The sequence below is a fragment of the Nelumbo lutea genome, chromosome 5 (genome assembly GCF_056320005.1).
Source record: "Nelumbo lutea isolate HS-2025 chromosome 5, American lotus-T2T, whole genome shotgun sequence".
NCBI classification, from domain to species: domain Eukaryota; kingdom Viridiplantae; phylum Streptophyta; class Magnoliopsida; order Proteales; family Nelumbonaceae; genus Nelumbo; species Nelumbo lutea.
In genome coordinates, this window is record NC_142688.1 from 77,968,490 (window position 1) to 77,991,001 (window position 22,512).

Genomic DNA, 22,512 nt, shown 5'->3' on the forward strand with positions numbered 1-22,512 from the left:
TGCCCCAACATTTATTGAAATGAAATGCTTACCTGGAGTAAGCTGAGGTGGAAGATAGCTTTATGGGGGTGTTACTTGAAACACCCATGGAACACCAAACCAAACAACAAAAGCAATAAATGTTAAGCTGAGGTGGAAGATAGCTTTATGGGGTGTTACTTGAAACGCCCAACCAAACAACAAAAGCAATAAAATTAATGTTTATTGTAAACACCCATGGAATCAAACACATGCTTAGTTTTTTGTAAACATGCAATATTAATCCTTCTCTTCATTGTGTTTACTACTTCTATAGTCTTTCTTGCTAATGCTTCCACATTTGAAGTGTTTATTAATCCAATTCATGTTTATTGGACTTAACCTCTTTACCTGCCCTTGCCCAAAAGGATGTAGGAACCCTTGTGCTTTTTTCACCACAACCTGGTGTAACTATGATGTGTCACTTCTGAGGAATGTTCTAACCCTTGCTCATTTTTTTGATGAGTAACTGAAATTTTGTTAAAAGGTTAAATACCCTTGCCCATTTGACACCACACTTGGGTTAAGGTGTAGCTTGTTGCTTCTAGGGAATGCCCAAGAATGAGCACAAAAAGACAATTCTGGATGCATGGCCATAAGAGTTTGGCAAAGATTTTAATTCTGGCTAAAACTTAATGCAATTCTCCTTTATCCCAGCTTGGGATTGGTGGTGTAAGACAATCTCACACTAGTGAAATTAAGCATCAATAATTTAACAATGGATATTGATAAAAAAATTAACAATGGATATGGCAATAAACAGAGCAGAATGGTAAACCAGGATTTATGTAGCTGATGACCCCATATAGTTGGGATAAGTCATGTATGATGACTTGTATCATGGCCTGAAATTTCTTATGCTATGTATAGGTAGTCAATTTATGCATTTGTGTAGGATGACTCACTTGGAGGTACTGTAAAGGATTGTTTGGTACCTAGTCACTTGGGGAGGGAATTTTATTTAATAATCGTGGGCATCTTCGTATTGATGCATATAATAATGGTGACTGCAGGATCAATACTGTTGGTTACTTGGCACAATAAGAAATAGCTTTCGGTTCCAAGTCTAGCATAGAGGCTGAATTTATAGTTATGGAACATGAAGTGTGTAAATTGTTATTTCTCAAGGCATTTCTTACAAAGCTGGGTTTTGTTACAGCTGGGCCTATGAGCTTATGCTATGACAAAGAGACAACTATAAGTATTGTTCATAATTGATTTCAATACGATCACACTAAATATTTAGAAGTTGATTCTCTTTATTTGAAAGAAGTTCCTTACTGGCTAGATTTTTATCTATGTATCATTATTTAGCTAAAGCCTGCATGTATCCTTACCAAAGGTATCCACAAGGCCACAAGGTCTGGTTGCATGAGATTCTGAGCAAGCTGGGTTTGATTTATATCTTTGCACCAACTTGAGGGAAGTGTTGTGTTATGAGTGTATTTCTAGGAGATTTATTTGCATTATATAGAGGCATTTATGTCTTTCCCCTTTACATATGTTAACCTAATAAAAATATTGTTTTGTGATGGTCCTTAATAGAAGAACCCATCTTTTCTCTCCTTTTCTTCTTCTTCTTCTTCCTACTCTACTCTATATCTCAATCTGATACAGTTAGAATTAGGAAATAAATTTCATCTAATTATTGTGCTCTCTTCCATAGATTTAAACTATTGTGCTGAACCATGTTAGAACTTGGTGTTTTTAATTTCACTTGTTCTCTTTTTTACTTTTTCTGGTTTGTTAGTTTTCTTGTTTGTGGATTAGCAATGTGTAAGGTGTAGAATTGAAAATGTTACTTGAACTGAAATTTATCAAATGTTTTTGGTGAAAAAAAAATGAAAAACATTCTCTGCATCTGTCGTCAACCTATTATTCCTCAGTTTGCTATATTCTTGTAGTTGCATTTACTCATGCGTGCTTTGTCTTTATGTACATTGGATAGATCATATAGCATATGGTTCTTTTTCTTTATTGTCCATATATTTATTCACCACATATGATGTCATATTTTTTAATCTATATGGTGTACCATGCTCATTGTGGATCATAGAATGGCATATTTATTTATTTATTTCACCCTCTTGTTTGAGGGACTGAGTTGGTAACATCCCATTTTTTGATAAAGGGGGAACATCCTTAATCATTACACGGACTACATGCACTCTAAGAAAGAAACACCCCCTTGTTTTGATTTCTATTATAACCAACAGTGTTTGCTTTGTCTTTTCAGTTCTCACTAAGAAAGTGCCTGGTTTATCAAAAATAGGATGTGCCCTGATATCTTTTGGCCTTTCCCTCTTGTTTAAGCATTATATGTACATACATTTGTAAGTATATATGAGATGGTTCCCCATTAAAGCTAATAGAAGTGCCTATGTTTTGAATTTCTGTCATGTGAAGCTGGGAACTGGACTAAGTATCATGATCTCGAAAAGAAATCCATCTCTGGTGACCACTTTTGCACTCCTCTCATGCGGATATGTTCTCAGCTCTTATCAAGAGGTTTGCTCTTCAGTGATTAGTGTCTTCTGTTCCACTTCTCTCTGTTTTTCTTTTTTTTTAATTTTCAGTTTCCTCATTTCCTTAATATTTAGTGAGTCACTAATTGCTGGAGACCTGTTCTTTGGCCAGGTAAAGTCTGTCGTGTTACATACTTTGAATCGTGCAAGATTCTCTGTGGCAGTGGAGTCATTCCTTAAGACAGGTTAGCCTTGAGTGTTAATGATGAAAATGTGGTTTTCTCACATTTTATGGTTTTCTTGTGATGCCTGTAGGTTGGGCCAATGTCCTATATGGAAGGAGAACAAAGTCATTTTTCTGTTGACTGATGACTTTATTTATGTTCAATATTGTAGGTCATGTGCCTTCATTGCAGCAGGGGAACATGACAGAGAATATCTTCAGTTTCCCATGGTCGAAAGATAAGCCTATAGTTCTAGGTATATTTACTGCTTTTATTAAGCTCTGATATTTATAGTTGTGTCAACTGTATCCCAAGATCAAACTGGAATTCTGTAATTTTTGGAAGGTTCGAGGTTTAAGGATGCATTCCAAGAGCCAGGTTCATTTCTTTCCATAGAGCCTCTCTTTGAGGTAAAATTTATTAACCTGCATCTTTCACAATGTTTAAATTGGAATCTGTGAGTGGCATAGATCCCCCTTTGTTTGGAGTTATACTTTATATGTTTGTTACTTTTACTCTTATGACAGAAGGAGAGATACATTGTCACATATAATCCTTCAAAGGGTAATGTATATGCATTGCTCAAGGACAAAGCAAAATCTGATGACATTCTAAAAGCTGCTTTCCATGTAAGAATTTTGGCACCTCTATTGGAAAATCCCTTTATCATTTGTAGACTGTTGTTGCTAATATGTGGTCTTACAGGCTCATGTGCTTTTGCATTTCATCCGTTCATCAAATGAAAGAAGGTCTTCTTTGAGGAGTCATGGTGAATCTGATAGTTTGGTTTCTAGTTTATCCTCATCAACCTGTCATTCCATGCCTAAAAATATTGATCTCGAGGCTTATATTGCTGAGTCTTGCAAGATGGTCTCTACTTCATTTGGCCTCTTCAAAAGGAAAGCTGCAGAACAGGTACATACAAAACATTAATATTATGTTTATCAACATGTTCATTTACATAGCTGATTGACGGATGTTGTCATGGATGTTTTTTGTGCTGTAATTTCTAGAAACATACTAACATATGGAATAAAAATGAGTTGCACAGACTGAATTGATGAATAAGGCCAGCCTGTAGATCAGTTCTGCAACAGCATGTGCAACCCTATGATACCAGGATACCTGTACATCAGTGTATCAGTGTCTAATACTATACTTGTTGGATACAATACTGGATACTGTGTGACATTTTTAGATGTATTTTATAGCGTGAAACTTTTAAAATATGTAAAATGGTATGTTTTAACAAAGTATACTATAAAAAGATATCACATGTTAGATATTTAATTAAATTTGGCAAGATATAAGCTTATTACATGGGATATCCATACTCATCCGTGTCCAGGATTTTAAGAAATGGAGAGTCGTATCTCCATTTCCCACACGTGTCTGTGTCCATTTCTGTATTTGGGCATCATAGGTGCAACCTTTGTATTTGTGTGCTCTATCCCCAATTGACAAAAGGAAAAGAAATTATAAATTGCGAGAATTACCAAGAACTTCAGAACTTTAATAACTTAATTTGGTTTACTTGACTTGCTTTCCAGTTTTTAGTATATATTTTCTTTATTTTCTAACAAGTTTTTAGAAACAGAAATGATCTTATGATTTATAATTCGATTTGATTCTTCTTTCTTCAAAGTTTATCATATTATCACAATTTTATAAGTGGGGATCAAACAACAGTGGAAAGATATTTGTTGCCAATGAATAAACTCTCTTTCACATCTACCCCAGAACACCTTATACTTTTCCAGTTAATAATAATTGAAACAAGTGCTATATATCAAAATTGACTGTGTATCACACGTCTATTTTTCTTGTGAATTTAGTGTTTGGAAGTATGGGTCACAAAACCTGAAAAACTGATAACCAATCAAATCAACTGGTAATCCAGTATCAAAGTGGTAACAAATCAACTGCTATTCATCAAAATTCACTTTTGGAGGTGGGGGGTCTGATTAGTCAAAGTTCTACCGGTATCATACCCTTCTGTCATCACATAGTTTGAAGGAGAAAGAAAAAGCATGAGGTGTGAGCCTCTTTCTGTTATTTTTGTCTCGTCACAATACAAACAAAAGGACCAGGAAGCCCCTGGTTGTGTACTTTCTATAACAGCAATAAAAGACTCGTGAAAAATCCAAGTAAGAGACAAACAGAAAATAGTTTCTTCCAAAGACACCTTATAAGAAGAATTATGAAAAACAGATTTTACCACATTCTTAGCCCATTTCAATGAACCCAGATACACTGGCTCTTTGACCTACATAAAACATAAATAAAAATAAATCTTATTCCATTAAGGTTTTGAAATAAAAACCCTGTGAAAAAGATTAGAACAGATGAATGAATGACAAAGTAGAGGACTAGGTAAAAAATATGGTACACAACAGGGGGTGATGGGTGAGGAGGCGATCTTTTCTGCCATCCAAGAAGTGGAGAAGAGAGATGGAGTATGAAGCTAGGAAATTTATGTTCGAAGATTGCAAAAGCAATGGACAGGGATCACTGAAGACCGGGGAGGAGAAGAAAGCTACAATCTTCCTTGGAGAATCAACACTTTGGCTGAAAGGATTTATGGATGGAGCAATTACTCGGTGAAGCAGATTTGGTGGAACCGCTGGGGGGGTTGTAAGGAAGAATTATACAGCAGAACCAAAATGTAATGGGAAAGGGTGGTTCGTGGCAGTTACAGAGGTTTTTTGGGAGGGCAGGAAGCAGGTGGTCTGCATTTCTGAAGGAAAAGGAAGTGAAGGGTGGAGGAAATTTGTAGACCTATTACAAGATTACTTGATTTACTTTGAAGAAAATAAGAAAACAAGGCATTCACTGACAAGAGAAGAAAAGAGGAGACAAGTCTGGGATGACTTCAATGTGAGAATGAAGAGTTTCCAGTTTCAAATGGTAAAGCAGAGAAGGAACCGGAGTTGGTCATTTCAAGTTCAATGAACTCACACAAAATGGAATTGGAAGCAGAAAAAGGGATATGGCGGAAGAGGTATGTGTTGACAGAGGGAAGGAAAACCAAAAACTGGAAACAAATTGTTAATTCGATAATGGAGAAGTTTAGGATCAAATCATCAGCTTTGGTTGTATCTTTCAGTAAATTGAGAGCCATAGTTGATATCAGTGATGAACCTGTGGAGTTTTCTACTATAGAAACTGAAGACAGACTTGTCGTCATCGGACATTGGCATATGTCTTGCAATGAAGAAGAACATTGCAGTGGGAAGCTTCAAAATAAAACTGGATAGAATCACTAGAGTGATGGATGGAAGGTTGGAAGACTGCTGCTTCGACAATCTGCAGGCAGTAAGGGCAAGGATCCATGTTGTTGAACCAGAGGAAGTCCCACGATCCTTGGCAATCTTCTCTGAGAACCTGTAGAGGAGGGTTTAGGTGTTGACAGATGTTTAAGTAGATCTCTGGAAGGGATGTTCGAAGGAGGAAGACAAAGCTGAGTTGGATTCTGGGGGCTTATGTGGTGGAGGAGGAATGGCTTGAGGGAGAAGAGGAAAAGACACAATAGCCGAGGGGTAAGACGAACAGTTGAATAATCTGTGTTTTGACCATTTAGAAAAAGAAGTAGAGTTAAATAAAGTTGAACTTGACAAAACTAAGGAGGTGGGGCCCTCTTTTTCTGTGGTGGTTAAGAGGGGAGTGGTATCTGAACTGACTCGGGGACCACAAGTTTTTAAATTGGTTCCCACAAGGTTTGAACTGATTGGGAACCTGATGGAAGGCAGACGGGGGTTGAACTGGAGAGGTGGCAATGTAAAATGGGCCAGCCCATGTGACTCTGTTAATAGTCACACGAGGGAGAGTCAAATATGGATGGCTGGGGACAAGAAATTGGGTCTAACATTGTCCCCAAAACAAGTGTACTTGAAAGAGAACTCAAAGAGCTCATATAGACAATTTTCAGTGAGTGCCGAAGGTAAATTCTAAAGGAAAAGAAGCGGAGCCGAAGATGATGTATTGTCTAAATCCAAGATACTTCAGAACGCATTTGGAGGAGAATGAGATGGAAGGCGGGGATTGGATAGACTATGAACTATTGGAGGAAGAGGAAGACGATTAGGAGTTAGAGATGGGGATTGACAATTTGGAGAATATTGACTTTGTAGAGATGGGAGAAAAAACTTACAACTTTGATCTGCTCTTCGATGAAGAACAAATTTTGGAGACCTCCGTGTGTGTTCATTGTCTATCTAATGAGGAAAGTGGTTTTAACAAGATCATATACTCAAGTTAGAGGGAACGAAATTCTAAAAGTAAACAAGAACCTTGAGGAACAATATGCGGGATGTCCATAAGGAGGTAATGATTGATCACCGGCAGCCGGACTAGGATGATTCTAATTGGAATATTTAATTGACCCATGACTTTTGAATGAAGCTATCGGCCTTGGGGGTGGGGACCACTTTCTAAAACCAAGATTAAGGAGCAGTAGAAATGATGTTGGGCATAGTTTTCTAAGGGTAGTTATAGGAGAGGAGCTAAGTTTAAACAAAGAAGCAGAAAAAGAGGTATTTACCGGATTGAAGAGGCAAAAAATAAATTTATAAAAAATAAAAAATAAAAAAATGTTATAAAATTAAAAAAAACTAAAAAATAAAAAAAAGCAAAAAAAAAATAAAAACAATTATTAAACATAATATTAATAAAAGTATAAACTTAAATTTTAAAATAAATGTTTGAAAAAACCTATTATCTAAAATTAAAATACATAAACATAACATGTAAAGCATATTCAAATGAAAATTTAAAAATAAAATCAAACATATAAAACATTTTCAAGCATGTAAAACCCACAATCTCTTTTTTTTTTTCCTCAATTGCATTACTTCAAGTAGCTAATGTGATGTAAAACATATTACAGTCCTGATTCTACGGGCCGCCTTTGTGCCACGCCCCTCGAGGCAAGCCCAAACAAGTCCATGTTAGGGTCTTAAATTCTTAATTTTCACACAAAAAATAATGATTTTATAATTTTAATTGCCTTTTAAGAAGATATTTTATTAAGATGAATAAGTGAACAACATTAGCAAATAGGGGGTTCTCGAAGCTCCGGTTTGCTCGTGAACCCAGCCACTAGGTTCAAAAAAAGCAAAAAGTCTAAAATTTTCAAAAGGCGCACTTAAGCTAAGGAGCAAAGCGCATCAGGTGTGTGCCTTTTGAAAGTGTTGTGCCTAGGACCTGGGCGAGGCGCCTACCCTAAAATGTGCCTCGCCTATGCACTTAGGCACATCTAAGGCCTGCCTTTTAAATCATTAGATGAAGCCCAGTCTGGTGGGGGTAGGACCTACTAAAAGCTACAAATGGGTCTACAAGAGAAGAGGCAAGAGAGGCATTTCTACTCCTAGAGCAGATTATAGGGGGTGATAATGAAGGATCAACCTTCGGATTCCCACATGGGGAAGGAGATTCAAGACAACAAGGAGAGCGGTGTTGGCCTTGACTTTGGAACGATTCTGAAGGTGCAAAGTAATGTGGTTAAGGATAATGACTCGGGATGTGTGACTCTTCAGAAATTAGTAGATAGGGATGCCATGATTAGTAAAAGTTTGGGTTTGTTTTTTTGGGATGGTGCGGAATTTACAAAGAGTGCCTTTGAGGAGTTTGAGAGAGTATAAAAGGAAGAGAAACTGAACAAAAAAGCGTTGGGGAGAGGAGGCGAGGCTTGGAACGAGGATTCTTAAGGCTAGGAGGGCGAGTTCATGGAGGAAGACTAAGTCCTGTACCAGGCATTTCAAGGCTTTTTTGTTTTTTGTTCAAGTCTGTTTGTCCAGTCTTTGGTGTGTATGTGGTGTGGTTGCTTATTCGGTTTTGTTAGAGGTATTGATGTCTGTTTGTTGGGTCCATTGGTCGTGTCCCTCTTTTAGGTGATATCTTATCACCTTCATGTTGCCATTATTTTTCCTTTTTAATGAATATTTCTTTTTATCCTTCAAAAAATTAGAAGAAAAGATTGAGAGTTTGGCAGACAGGGATGTTAGGGTTGGAAGGGGTTTAGGCCTGTGTTTTTGGGTGGTGAGGAGTTTGCTAGATGGGCTTTTGAAGCGTTTGGAAGAAGCAAGAGAGAGGAGAATCTCAAGGATACTGTTGTTGGAAAAGGTGGAGAGGCATGGAATGAGGATGGGGACGGGCAAGACGAAGCTTTTGAAGTGAAAAATTAAAGGACAAATAGGGAAACATTGTTCTGGGCGCAACTGTAACTCTTATTTAACATCAACATTCATGTAATCTCTGTTGTAGTTTATGTATTTGCTGTTTGGAGAGGTAGCACCTTGTGCCTTAAGGGGATTTTCATGTAACCAATCTTTGAAATAATGGAAGATGATTTTATTTATCAAAAAAAAAAAACAGCTTGCCGGGGCCTTGTTCTTCTGTTGTTGGGGTGTTATCCTAACACCTCTTGTTGCTTCTATTTTGTTCCTTTTTTCTTTTAATGAATTTTTACTTTTACCTTTTATAAAAAAGATTCTAACTGGGGTAAACCTAAGAATAATGGAAGTAAACATGAGGTGGATCTGAGTACAAGGAAAGCTTCACAAGAAAATGTAATGACTGGGTGGATAAATGAATCCCGAAGTCCTACACCAAAAGTCTCGACTGAGAGTCCTAGTGTTATTCCCATGTTGTCTTCCTTACCCGCCGCAAGTATGAGTGTGAACTAGGTGCCGTTTGGCATCAATTCTGAAAATTCTGATTCTTAGAATCCTTCCAAAAAAGAATGGATTCTGAGAATTCTCATCCAGAGAATTTGTAGATGTGTTTGGCATAGTCATCTAAATCTTGTTTCTCAAAATCAGAATCACATTTGGCATCACCCTGTTTCCTCTAATCAATTCTCCAATTGAGAAATATATAAAACCATGTAAACTCTAATAAGCATAAGTCCTCTTTGTGCTCTACTATGCTTAAATCATTCTCAAACACATAAAAAAAGAGAGAAGTCACACATGTTCATTTTAAAATTAGTATGATACATATGAATAATAAGAAATGAATGGATCCCACAAAACATACATGTGAGTCAACGAATCAGGCCCTGAGATGTTTGAAGAAGAAAAAAGGGATGTGCTATAGGGAAGAAAGGACTGGTGTTTGTGGAAAAAAAAGGTGTAGAACCCTTTACCTGGAAATAACAGATATGATTCTTGTGCCTGTGAAGAAGGGAGACCAAAGAGATCCATTGGAGGAGAAGAAAGACATTAGGGTTTCTATTTGATGAAAATGCATATTTGGGTGTAAAATTACACAGTTGCCCATGTTTGTACGTGTAATATGTCCACATGTGTTCATTACTTATGAAGTAACGTAGCAAGAATCGGTTTTAAGCGAGAATCACAATTCTTAGAAGTGAAAAATTTTCACCAGTGAGAATTGTGCCTTTAGAACGAAAAATTCCATCCAATAATGAATGAGAAAATAGAATTGACTGGCCCCAAAAGGGATTTTCATCCAATGAATCTCTATAATCGGCAGAATTGATTCTCTAGATTGATGCCAAACGGGGCTTAGTGGTTTTATCTAGGGCAAGTTAGAAGAACTGAAGGGTTTGATGTGTTAGCTTGAATTGCATGTTTAATGTATGGTTATAGCAACCCTTTCCTCCCACCAACCTCCAACAGAAGGAAACACTAAAAGAAGATAATTTTAAATAATAAGTATCAACAAAGAAAACCTATAAAACCATTGCAGCAGACTTGAAAGCTTTAGGAGGACCACCATCTATATATCCATATTTTGGTCCTTAGATCAATATAGCATGATGAAAGTAATAATCCAACATATAATGTTAATCTGGATTCTCAATCCAGGGACATGGGAGTTTGGACTTGGGAGAATTCAGGTAGTTTTCTACCAGGTTCTGTTACATAGGTCTGGTTGGCTCCTTTCCTAAGTTCCCATGGTCATGGATATGGGGTGTGCAGGTTCAATTGAAGGCCATATTCTTTTTTTAGGCTGCTGGTCGAGGGAAAATCCAGACCAAGCACACGTATAATCCACTGAGGTGAAGTTTGGATTTGGGCTGAACTTTGCCTATGTACGGAGTCTATCGAATCTGCTCCATCGTCCTGTATCTTTTCAGATTTGGTGTCTCTTTAGCTGTTCAGAGATAGTGGGTCACCTACCATGATAGCTGACCTATTGTCTTGCTGGAGGAATAGCAGACCTTCTCACCCAGTTGCTTCTCACCCAGGGGGAAGTTTTTATGGGATTCCACACCTTTTACCATATGCTGGATTGTGTGGAAAGAGAGGAATAGCAGACTTTTTGATGCCAAGGCCCAAGGAAGCTACTCTGGATGTTATTATTAGAAACATAGAATGGACTGTCATATGATGGGCCCAGGCATTGATGGTGTTCTATAGTGTTCAAGTCAGCAGTTTCAGGAGTGAATGGGCGTTCATCGTTTCTCGTTGAAATGTAAAGCCTTTTTTTTTTAATAAATGATTGAAATGTAAAGCTTCGATACATATATTCTTATTTTTTGTGGATATTCTCAATAACACTTTTTGTACGGTTTTGTGAGCTTCTCCCCTCCTTTAGTCCTTTATAGCATTACAAACTCTTTCATTTGTCAAAAAAGAAAAAAAATCTTTATAGCTTCTCCCCTCCTTTAGTCCTTTAGTCCTGTTGCAATGGTAAAATCTTGGGCTGACAAATATGAGAACGTAGTTAGTCTGAGAGCAACCACTTTGTGCAAAACAAAGCCAAGTTAGGTCCATATCCAGTCCACCATTTCCAAAGTCCCCAGATAGCATATAATAGCTGTTATATCAGTTTTTCTGAAATAATTAGCAATGCCGTTCTTCTGAATTTGCCAGATTATTTTATTTCTTGCAGGGATGGACAATGTCAGAGTCACTTCTTAACCCTGGGCGATCTCGGCTATATTAACTGCAATATTATGAAAATATGCTTGGATTGTTGATGTTCATGCATGCATTTGCCAAGTGCTTGGACTGCTTTTGATACTCGGACGCTTACATCGAGAAATGGGGTCAAGTTGGATTTCACATAAAAACAACACAACCATGACGCTATGGTTTTTTTCCTTTAATGAATAAGGCCATCTGATTTCTCTGCAGTCTGGAATGCTCGATGATCCTCACAGTGTATCCTGTCTTCAATATGATCTATTGATTTTATCTGAGGTGTCACACGATCAATTTACAGCACTGGTTTGGGGGAGTTTCTTTCCTAGATATTAAGATCTTACAAGTCTCTTAGTTCGCAATTTTGTCAACTGCACCTTCCAGCCGGTTAACTATTCTTTCTCAAATTTTATTGTACATTTTAAACAGTAGCATAATTTTCTTTTTATGTATAACTTGAAATCTGCCTGGGTACAAATTGTTCTCCCATATATATATATGTTTGTGTTCTTATTACCAAGGAAGAATTTCCAAATTAGTTGAAGCTTGGGGTGGAAGCATGTAGAGATTCAAAGAAACTGAAGAACAAGAGAGGTAAGCCCTTCTCTAAAATCATGCTTAGGAGCTATGCGTGTATTTACTTGATCATCCACAAAGAAACTCTGTCAAGTTTGGTGATACAGAAGTTGGACCTCAATAACTTGATTAAACCTGAAAATTGGAAACTCATTTACATTGGCCGATAACTTTGTTCCCTCCCCCTCCCCTCCCCCTTGGATCAGCCAACAGTAATCGTGGATTTTATTATATATTCAGAGATAGAAGAATCAAATTCCATTTATTTGGTATGGAAGGGACTATTATGCCATCAGTTTGCTGATAAACTACATACAGTTGCAAGGCAGGCCCCTAGCTCTGGTGCCCTCCAAATCCATACTAGTTAAAGGTTGTAAATATCGATACGGGGGCGTATCGGGCAGTATTGGTACTGTTTTTTACTTTTTAATTTTTTAACTATTTTTTTTTTCAAATCCGGTTCAGGGGGCCGGTTTAAGGTTCCTCCACCCTCTGAATCGGTCTGAACCTTGGTACTTAGAATGTAGTCATACAAACATCAATCATGCTCCTTTAGTTTTCTTTAATACTTAGATCAAGACCCGGGCAATCAGATTATTGAGATTATGAGTAAACTAGTTAGAATGTAAACATACAAGCATCTCAATCACTGTACTGTTTGGCTGCCAACCTAAACCAGAGGCAGTTAGTAATTTGGTTGTCTTTCGTCTAACGTTCATGGGTTAGACATAAGGGGCATTGATCACTGGATAATCTGGTACTGTTGCAAGAAAGATGGCTATTACAATATCTAGCACTCCATCTAATCTATTGTAGGTTAATCTTTAAGGTGAGCAACTTGTGGCTTCATTGAAGGTAATGTCTTGAAACCAGAATGCATTGATCCAACCATTCAATGGATTTGTTTTGAATTTAGTTTTTAAAAGGGGCTCCCTCTAGAATGTAATAATAGATATAAAAGAAGGGATATTTAATATTTCTAATTCGTGATATACACATTTCTTAGGATAGAAGAAAGCAGAAACAATGCTGGAGCCATTTCCTCGTTAGAAGAAACAAATATAATTGCCAGAACGTACAGAAACTAAAGATGCTACCGTCCACCGGCGGTTCTAGTATTCTACGATACTTAGAATCTTAGATCAATGTTGTCTGGCTAGGACTGGACAGAAAATCATAAAGCTCACTGGGTTACAGTCTTATTGGTTTACTGGCCGGTTTGACCATTTCAACTGTGAAACCATCATGTGATCAGGGTCCGGAGAGGTCACTGGGTCATCGGTTCAATTGTCTGGTCCGGTCCAAGTCTGACATCTCTACTTCAGATATGATGATGACTCACGGTACTGAAAAGAGATGGTCAGAAGCATCAATTGATATTGATAATAACATAAGCGTTTGCCATTGATGGTCTAGACTGTATATTCTCGTGTAAGGAATAGCAAACACAATCTTTTGGATTCGTGGATTTTGAATAAGAAGAGTGCATGCATGATACATGGTTTGATTGCTTGAAGCACAAAACAAACAGAAAGATGGAATGATTGTCTTGTCTTACTGTTACGAGACAGCATCTCTCGGTTCTTCTGGTTTAAGAACCCCAACCCAGTCAACCACACTTAGATTTTAAACTAGTTTTCACTTGAGCTTCCCATTTGAGCAGGGCCGGCATGGAAGAGAGGAATTGAAATGGGGAGTTGCATTTGCAGGGGTTTTGGTAATTAAGTACTGAAGAATAGAGTTAGTCAGTTTCATGTTGGAAAATGTCTGACCTTGAGTTCATATAGGCCCCCATCTGCTCTAAGCCCTCCCCACATCCGAAAATTTACCCATCTTTGTTTTAGGGTTGGATGGGAGCACCCTTACAGGAGAACCTATCCTGTGACTACATATGAGATCCCAGGCCATCAGTGTTCATTTGTAACTCATTGGCTCAAAAAATTTGTAACTTATAAGCCAATGATCAACCCGAGAGGCTGAGGGGCTCCAATGGGTCAAGCTGTGAGTGCTATCGTCCATCAACAGACAACAGACATCTTTGCATGGTGTGTTATGCAAACTTCCTTGGGACCTTTTCAATTGATAAGGGACCCTTATTGGGGTGGAGAAAACGCTGTGCTGTCCATAGGGCTGTCTTCATGTGACACGTTTAGTCCATACAGCCATGCCTTCGACACTTGCACGGAGTTCGTAAAAAACGAACGTGTCATGTAAGGAGATCCCTGTAGACAGCACAGGCTGAGAATTTTGACAGCAAAATATTTTGCATGTAGGTGGGAATGTGGACATCCATAAGGTCCAACTGTGCAAGTGGCGGACATATTATATTGCCTTTTATAAGTGATCATAGGTACTTTGGTATTGTCCATCATCAGGCTCATCTCATATATATTGACCTCTTTGCTTGTTTTTTTTTTTTTTTTTTTTTTTTTTTTTTTTTTTTTTTTTTTTTAACTCAAATTGTATTTGTGATCTGGAACATCGTAGGGCAGATCGACCATCTTTTTTGGGGGGACCCAATTAGAGATAGGTCCCATCCCGGCCCCAGGGTGCTTTTCAAGCTAAGAATGAATGGGCAACGAATTCATTTTGGCCCCATTCTAGGGTGGATAACAATCCCACTCACCCATGTTACCTTCGAAACATTTAAGAAGATGACAAAGCTAATTCTATAATGCAAAGGAAATGTGGTTTAATTTTTTATCCACTGACCAAATGAGCATTCTCTCCATTGGCTTCTTTTCCTTAAGATTGTGTTTGGTTTGAAGGAAAAAAATTGTAGGAAAAGGAAAGGAAATGAAAAGAAAAGAAATTTGTACATGCAATGTATGAGTTTCCGTATTTTTCCTTTCTTTTCTTCACATTTTCCTTCAAACCACACACAGCCTAAAGGAATACGAATTTATTTCTTTCTCCCTAATATTTTGCCATTCTGGCCCATTAATAACATTTGTAAGAAGTGACAAGGGGCTAAAAGGGTAAAGGATAGATCGAAAAGGAGTTAAGTGACTATAGTTTAACAATGGATATGGCAAAAGAAGATGGATGTATAATTGGGTTAAGTAAGGTGTTTGCTTTATTTAGATGAGTTTTCATTTTCTTTTGTCAGGGAGGCAGGTATTAGTGTTGTAGTTATGTGGTTGGGCACACACATGACAAATAGCTCCAAACTAATTGACACACAGTTGCCACTTAAGTGACTGAAGGCAAAGTACTTAAATCAGGCAGGTCAGCAGTTGGTGTTGAATTGACAGAGTCACATTTGTGCTAAATGCCATCTTATGGGGTTTGTTATTTATAAACACATCTGTCGTGGAATGAAATTGAGGCATATAATGGACACTGGAATAAGGTTTCAGTCATGACTCAAGAGAGGTGGCAAAGGCACATGGATGCAGTCCAAAATAGACAAGACAAGAGTAGCACTTGTTTGGGTTACCTACAAACAAGTCCTTTTGGGCTTGAACCCTGTTGGTCTAGATTTGTGTGGAGGGCGTGCAGAGTCACGTCAATCAACTTGACCAAACAATCCTAGGTGACAAACTGCCAGACAAGCGACCGGACAAGAACCCAAGATCATCTCCCTTCAATTAATAATCCCTTGGATCACACTCTTAACAAGTCACTGTTTGCCTGCTCAACTCCAAATCTAATCAGGTGGTTTGGACTCTCTCTCTGACATATATAGCACCCATGAGTGAACTATTCTATTTAGACCTCTTTGGCTAAATCCCCTCCAAATTGAGCTGCATTGTTTTTGGGCTATTAACTCTCCTACTTTTGATTAGTTGTGGTTGATGTATTGTTCCTTAAAAGTTAAAACCATGCATGCCTCTTCTCTCTCTCTCTATATATATATGGTTGACAAATGTTCAATCCTTCTGTTATATTAAATTAGGGTCTCTTACTCTTAGTTGTTAATTAGCTCCTACTAGGCCTGTTTGCTTTCTGATAAAGGAGAGGAGATGCATTAGGTTGGTTGTTCAAATAAGAGTTACATATGTCATTGTACAATTAAGCAAAGAAGGGGGACAAGGTTTAAAGAATTCAAAGACTACTATAATCTCCACCACCAGTATATCTTTGCAATAAGAAATTAAAAGGGAATCAATTGCTTATGGCTATAAACAAATCAGGTATGGAAACATCAATTAGTGCCTACATTTACCTATAATCAAGGCCCTAACTTCTTTTTTTTTTTTTTCTTTCTTCTTCCTTTAAATTTATCACCCTAACCTGGTCGAATGTCCTCCCCAAGTGAGAAGCCATGTTTTCTGCTTTCAAGAGTAGTTTATAGAAATAATCAAATATTTAACAATTCAATTTTATCAAACACCTTTTGTGCACATGGTTCCTACTTGGATTTGACTCTACGGAAATGATCGATCTTCTCATTAGTTTGAACACGTTGATAACCTCAATCCCATTTTTTTATTTGCATATATAACTCCTTGATCCAGTGCTTGACCATTCAATCCATGGGAGTTTATTCAATCACAAAATGAGTGGTGTTTCTGTAATGGAAACATCACTATAGTCTATATATACATCAACCTACAGACCACATGAACTAATCTCAATAAGATACAAATAAAAGAACTGATCTATTTGGTTCAGCAATATAGGGTTTATTAATTTGACATGTATTTTGTGTTTTCCATGAGTTTTTTAACTGAACCAGACTCCTATGTTTGGCTTTTACAATGGGTTCTACATAGATAAAACACTGCAATCCAATGATCTGAGATGACTAGGTTGACAGCAGGCAGCTATACTTTGCTCCCTCACCCATGTACCATTCACATATGGGGTTGTCTAGATTCCGCTAGTGGAAGAATGGGTCAGCCTCTCTTGTTCCAGCAGCTCCAGCTGATGGAGTAGGGACGAGCCAACTTGGTCCTTTTGATAGGAGGAAGAGCAAAGCAGCTGGGACCTGCTTCTGCTATACCCATATATAAGTACCCACCCCACAAAGCACTACAGCCGTGCATCTGGAACATCTTTCTCCTCATGAAAACTGAGATGTTCCTTGATGTACGGCTCTACTTCCTTGTGGGTAGTGTTGTGGCTGAATTGAATGATTTTGTCTTTTCACCAATAAAAATGTTTAAATAAAAAAAAATGGAGGATATATATATAGCAATGAATCAAACCCAACATCAGCTTCACTTATCAAACAATCTCCCACAGGCCTCTTAAATAAGTCTTTCAGTTCAGCCATTTCAGCTGTTATCAGATGACCCCTAAGAGGTTAGAGGAGAAGAGGCAAGATGGTCATTTCAGATACTGCATTGCCCATTTAATAGATCCTTTAGTGTAATAAATAGGGTTCAGAAGATCACGGTTCCAAATTAAGAGACCTATTAAATGAGGGGTGAATTGGCTCTTCTGACCCTTCTCTAAGTGGAACATAGCCAAGGTAAAATCCGTCATTCTCCCAAAATGTGAAACATTTTAGCCTTTTTAGGTCCCCCACTTTCACCAAGTAACCATTACCTTAGATGGTGCAACTCTGCAGAAGGTAGATGGAAACATCATTAGAAAAATTTAAGTTCCCATATCTTGTAGATTGCCCATACAGTCCATTAATGACTTAAACATCAACATACATACATTGTAATAAATCAGAGTCACGTTTTTCTGTTGGAAGTACTAAATATTTTTAAGAAAAAAACAAAAAAAACAACAAAAATAATCATCGATGAACGGTTTGATTGTTATACATCACGTTTTTCCGTGGGAAGCACTAAATATTATTAACGAAAAAAAAATGATCAATAATGAACACCCGATTATTGGTATAAGAGATTGATGGTTATGATATATATAATTTTTTTATTTACATTTATCATTATTGTCGTTAAAGGGAGTTCAAATCAGCCCTCACAAGATTGTCCCCCACAATGTCTCACAGCACATTCCCGCTGTGGTTAAAGGGATATCATCATTTCTGATATTATCATTGGGAGATGCTCCTAATACACGCCACGGATGTGCTGTGGGACGTTGTGAGGGGCTGATTTGATTTCGGTTAAAGGATGGATTAGGTAGGCCTAATCAAGTATATGTAGCCCTGAGATGTTCCTAATCAAGAATATATGAATAATTATCAGATGTTCCTAATCAAGAATATATGAATAATTATCAAATATACCTCTAATTAATTTATTAATGTGTATGAAAGTATAGAATTGTATATAGTTTTTAAATGTATTTTAGGGGTCTAGTTAGCTTCCCTTTAATATGCTTTCATTGAACGCATCAGAAGTGAGCATGTGAAACTACTGTTACCACTTTAAAGTCTCCTCTGAGATAGACAGGCATAAGTGGCATCCATACATTAAAATGTGGTGTTTCAAACAGGAATTCTACTAGGGGTCCATGACTAGTCTATGACTAGAGATTGCAATGGATATATGGCTGGTCTGATCCGGTTCAGATAATCCGGTTTGAACTGCTAGACCAAAATTTCAAACGGTTGGGTTTGGCCAATTGATTCTTTCTGACCCGGGAAAATGTGCCTGGTCCCTGGTGGGCTAAGCCCACTTCCATTCATGACCAAAACAAACGTTCAATCCAGTTTCATCAAACCGGATGCCCACCGGCCTGACCCAAATTGCCACTATATATAGTCCATGTTTGATGTTTGTCATGAAGTTTGTAAGAGAACTTGGAAGGAAAGGGGTAGGGATTGATCCAAGTAATCTAAACTATTATATATCATGCTTAAGTAAGGAATCAAAATGAGCAACTTCTGTAGCTAATTAAACTAAATGCCTTGAAATTAAGCAAAGGACTAGTGACAATTAAGATTCATTGCAGCACCCACCATGAACCTAATTAAGCAACTTTATAAGGGCAAAATGGGCATCCCAATTTATTTGTATTAGATTTATTTATTGGTTGGTTGGTTGGTAAGGACTAAGGACTAAGGAGCCATGGAGAAGATGAACAGAGAGAGAGAGATAAACAAATAATAACACTCTTCTCGGACAAAGCGGGAAACCATATCTACCAAATAATACCAGAGGCAGCAAAGATACTAGAAACAACTAGAAAACAAAAAACAAAAGAAAGGCCCCATCTTCTTCTCAGGATAAATGCATGTAGCAAGTCTACAGTATCTAGGTAGAATTCAAATTTCAAAATAGAAAAATAAAGGGACCGGCCCAACTTAACAACCCATCAACTGAAAAGGTACAACAAAGTGACAAACAAGCCAAAATTTGAATCTACACAAGAATTGTATATGCAAATGACTTCCTAATCAAGGGGAAGGATTAAAAAAGAAATTAAAAGGAGAAAAAGGAAATGGATGGGTTCAATTGTTGAAGAAGCTATGTTCTGTTGATTGCTTGATCAGTTCAGAGAGAGTGAGAAAAAGATTAGAAAAGTGCCATATTAATGCTTGACTGAAATAAAAATATTTCAATAAATCCCTGCACTGGATAAACATGGATATCACCACAACTCAAACTCTTTCAAACTCCAATCTACCTAAACTACATTACATTAGCAATAATATAAGAATAAAGAGAACGATGAAGAACATAGAGTGGAGAGAAGTTGGGGAACAGGAAAAGAAAGAACAATATAAAACTAACTAAACTTCTACATCAGCCAACAAAGAAGAAGAAGAAGAAGAAGAAGAAGAAGAAGAAGAAGAAGAAGAAGAAGAAGAAGAAGAAGAAGAAGAAGATGGTGGGAATTAATTAATGAGCACAAATTAAAGTAAGACGAAGTTCAAGCAGTGGGGGCATTCTTCTTGGCCATGTTGTGCTTGTTGTTGTGCATCCACACCTTGAGAACTCTCCTCTTGATTCCAATCTCTTGGCAGAACTGCTGCACTACGGCTTCCTCTTGCTTCTGTATCCTCCACCCAACCTTCTCGGCAAAGCCCAACATCTTCTCCTTCTGTTCTTGGGTGAACTTGGTCCTGAACCTTTTCTTCACAACTTGAGGTTGCCTTGGTACAATTCCACCACCACCATCCTGCTCGTCAGACTCTGAAGGGATGGACCCTAAACTGTAAGGCATTATCATCTGGTGGGGTGGTGCTGCCCTGGAGTGGATTAAGGTGCCTGTGGGGTACCCCAAAGCTTCGGGACCAAACACACCCTTGTGGGGGCCTACAATGACCTTCCTCCCAGCAACCTTGTTTAGATGAGGGTGGTGATAGCAGTCACAAGAAGAGGACTCACCTTCAATGTCTTTCCTGTGGAAATTCCTATGGCAGTTGCAGGCTGAGCACTTGAGGGCTTCCAGGGTTCCTTCTTCTCCACTTGGCATGAACTCACCACACCCATCTGTGGCATTTCCACCCATGGCCGCTGCATGGTTCTTGAGGCATTCCTTGTACCTGATCACTTTCTTGTAGGGCATGTGGTCCTCCATGGTTGGATGGATGGGGCCATTGGAAGGGAGTTGGGGTGCTGAAGAAGGGATGATGTGGTTGTGGGGAGAGGGCTCATGATGGATCATGTGGCCATGACCATGTCCCCCAGCATAGCTGCTGGTTATTGGGATTGGAATCTCCCCGTCATGACCGGAAAGATCCATCACTCCTGTTTCTTTTTCTGGAGACCAAACCAAGGAAGACGAACAGCTGCTAGCAGAGAATTTGGAGGCGCCCTAAATGATTAAATTTAACAATTATTCTTGTTGGACGTCTACCTAGGAGAAGGAGACTCTCGAGTCCAGATTACTACTTAATTTTGTCTGATCAGCAGATGTCTGCTGCTTCCTATATATTCCTCTCTAGCTCCCCACAAAGATAGATTCTTCACACCATTACCCAAACACAAAATTCACTAGCTTAGCTTTCTGGGTCCTGGTGATCGATGAATGATCAACAAAAGGTAACAAACAGAAGTTGAAGCAGATGATGATGATCAGAAATAGCGGCTTGTTTGAGTTCAAAATTCCAGGGACCCCAAGTTAATGCACATTGGTTTGGAGTTGGAGAAGAAAGATCGAGGAACCAAAACAAGTAGCTAGACTAGTAATTTGCTAGGCGAAGGTGTTAAAGGTTTCTGACAAGGCGAGAGGAGAGAGTGGAGGAGACACACTTCATGAGCTTATTTATTTATTTTTCTTTCGAATTTGATTCGCTTCTAATATTGTTTTTTTGGTCTAGGGAGTCGAGGAAGAAGAGAACAAGATCTAGAATTTTGAGACAGAGATACTTAGCTGTTTTGGGATGTGGTAGACTCTAAGAGTGACTCTACGAGTCCAAACCTTTTCATGGAAAGAAGAAAGCAACAAAAGGTTCATAGAGCATAGACCACCTAGAGTTGGAGTACGCATCTCATTTTCTCCAAGGACAATGATAAGAGAAAACACAATCAAATTTTGGTGTCTTTAATGGTTGGATGAAGTTGAACAACAATGCAGATTGCTGGTGGCCATGGAAACAAGATTAACATAAACAGCTAAAACTCCTTCTCTCTCTATTCATCATATCTCTACCTCTAGCTCTATATCTAGAGAGAGAGAGAGTGTGTGAGAGTCAACAGACTCCCAAAGAAAGAAAATGATGATTGAGAAGATGAATAAATAACAAGTAGAACTCGATTTTCTTACTCCACTAGAAAAGAGCAAAAAAAATTGAAGAGGAAAGGAAGAAAATGGCATGAAGGAGAGAACCTTCAAAACAAAACAACAAGGGTATTTCCTCTACCACAAGTGAAAAACAGTTTAAGAGATTACCAACATCAGCTTCTCTCTGCAAAACTCGAAGCAAAACACCTTCCGCAGCAAAGACATGATGTTTAAAGGATAAAGATAATTAACAAGGAAGAAGAGAGAGAGAGAGAGAGAGAGAGAGAGAGAGAGAGAGAGAGAGAGAGAGAGAGAATTCAAAAGGAAAGAGATAATAATAATAAACATTAATAAAGAAACAAAGAACAAGTAGATGTAGATGTATGTCGAAGGAGAGAAGAGAAGAGGAGTGAGAGGGAACAAGAGGAGGAAAAAAATGAAGAGGGTTTTGCTGCTGTGTTTGGCTAGTGAAGCACTAAACAAGAGCTTATAGTTGTAGTGAGAGCAGAAAAGGGGATGCGGGGTGAGAGAGAGAGAAAAAAAAAAAGCAGATTTTTACAGACAAAGAGGAGGACAGAGAGTTTTAGGAGGGGAGAGAGAGTGATAAAAAAAAGTGGGGTGCTTGCTTTGCTTGCACTATCAGGCATCAAGCTTACGCCATACAGAGGCAGTGTGTCAGAGAGTGTAAGAGAGAGAGAGAGAGAGAGAGAGAGGGAGAGGGAGACCCCACTCAAGAATTTTGAAAAGAAAATGACTTAAATATAGATTAACAAAACATCAACATTTATGAATAAGTTG

At 38.1% G+C, this 22,512-nt stretch overlaps 1 protein-coding gene and 1 pseudogene across 3 annotated transcripts in view; one reads left to right on the forward strand and one right to left on the reverse strand.

The window, feature by feature from the left end:
• The window catches only part of RUS6 (root UVB sensitive protein (Protein of unknown function, DUF647)), a 52,348-nt gene extending 40,230 nt beyond the window's left edge, over positions 1-12,118 (forward strand). For both annotated transcript variants that reach the window (XM_088945623.1, XM_088945622.1), the window contains 7 exons: positions 2,425-2,526; positions 2,656-2,728; positions 2,880-2,963; positions 3,053-3,117; positions 3,235-3,336; positions 3,413-3,622; positions 11,567-12,118. In XM_088945623.1, the coding sequence (XP_088801749.1) occupies positions 2,425-2,526; positions 2,656-2,728; positions 2,880-2,963; positions 3,053-3,117; positions 3,235-3,336; positions 3,413-3,622; positions 11,567-11,620 (690 nt within the window). In that variant the 3' untranslated portion in view covers positions 11,621-12,118. The remainder of the gene's footprint in view (positions 1-2,424; positions 2,527-2,655; positions 2,729-2,879; positions 2,964-3,052; positions 3,118-3,234; positions 3,337-3,412; positions 3,623-11,566) is intronic.
• A 7,464-nt stretch (positions 12,119-19,582) lies between these two features.
• On the reverse strand, positions 19,583-22,366 carry LOC148853009 (zinc-finger homeodomain protein 4 pseudogene; annotated as a pseudogene). Its single transcript, XR_016099802.1, has one exon. The product of XR_016099802.1 is annotated as a zinc-finger homeodomain protein 4 pseudogene (transcript).
• Between the last annotated feature and the right edge of the window lie 146 nt (positions 22,367-22,512).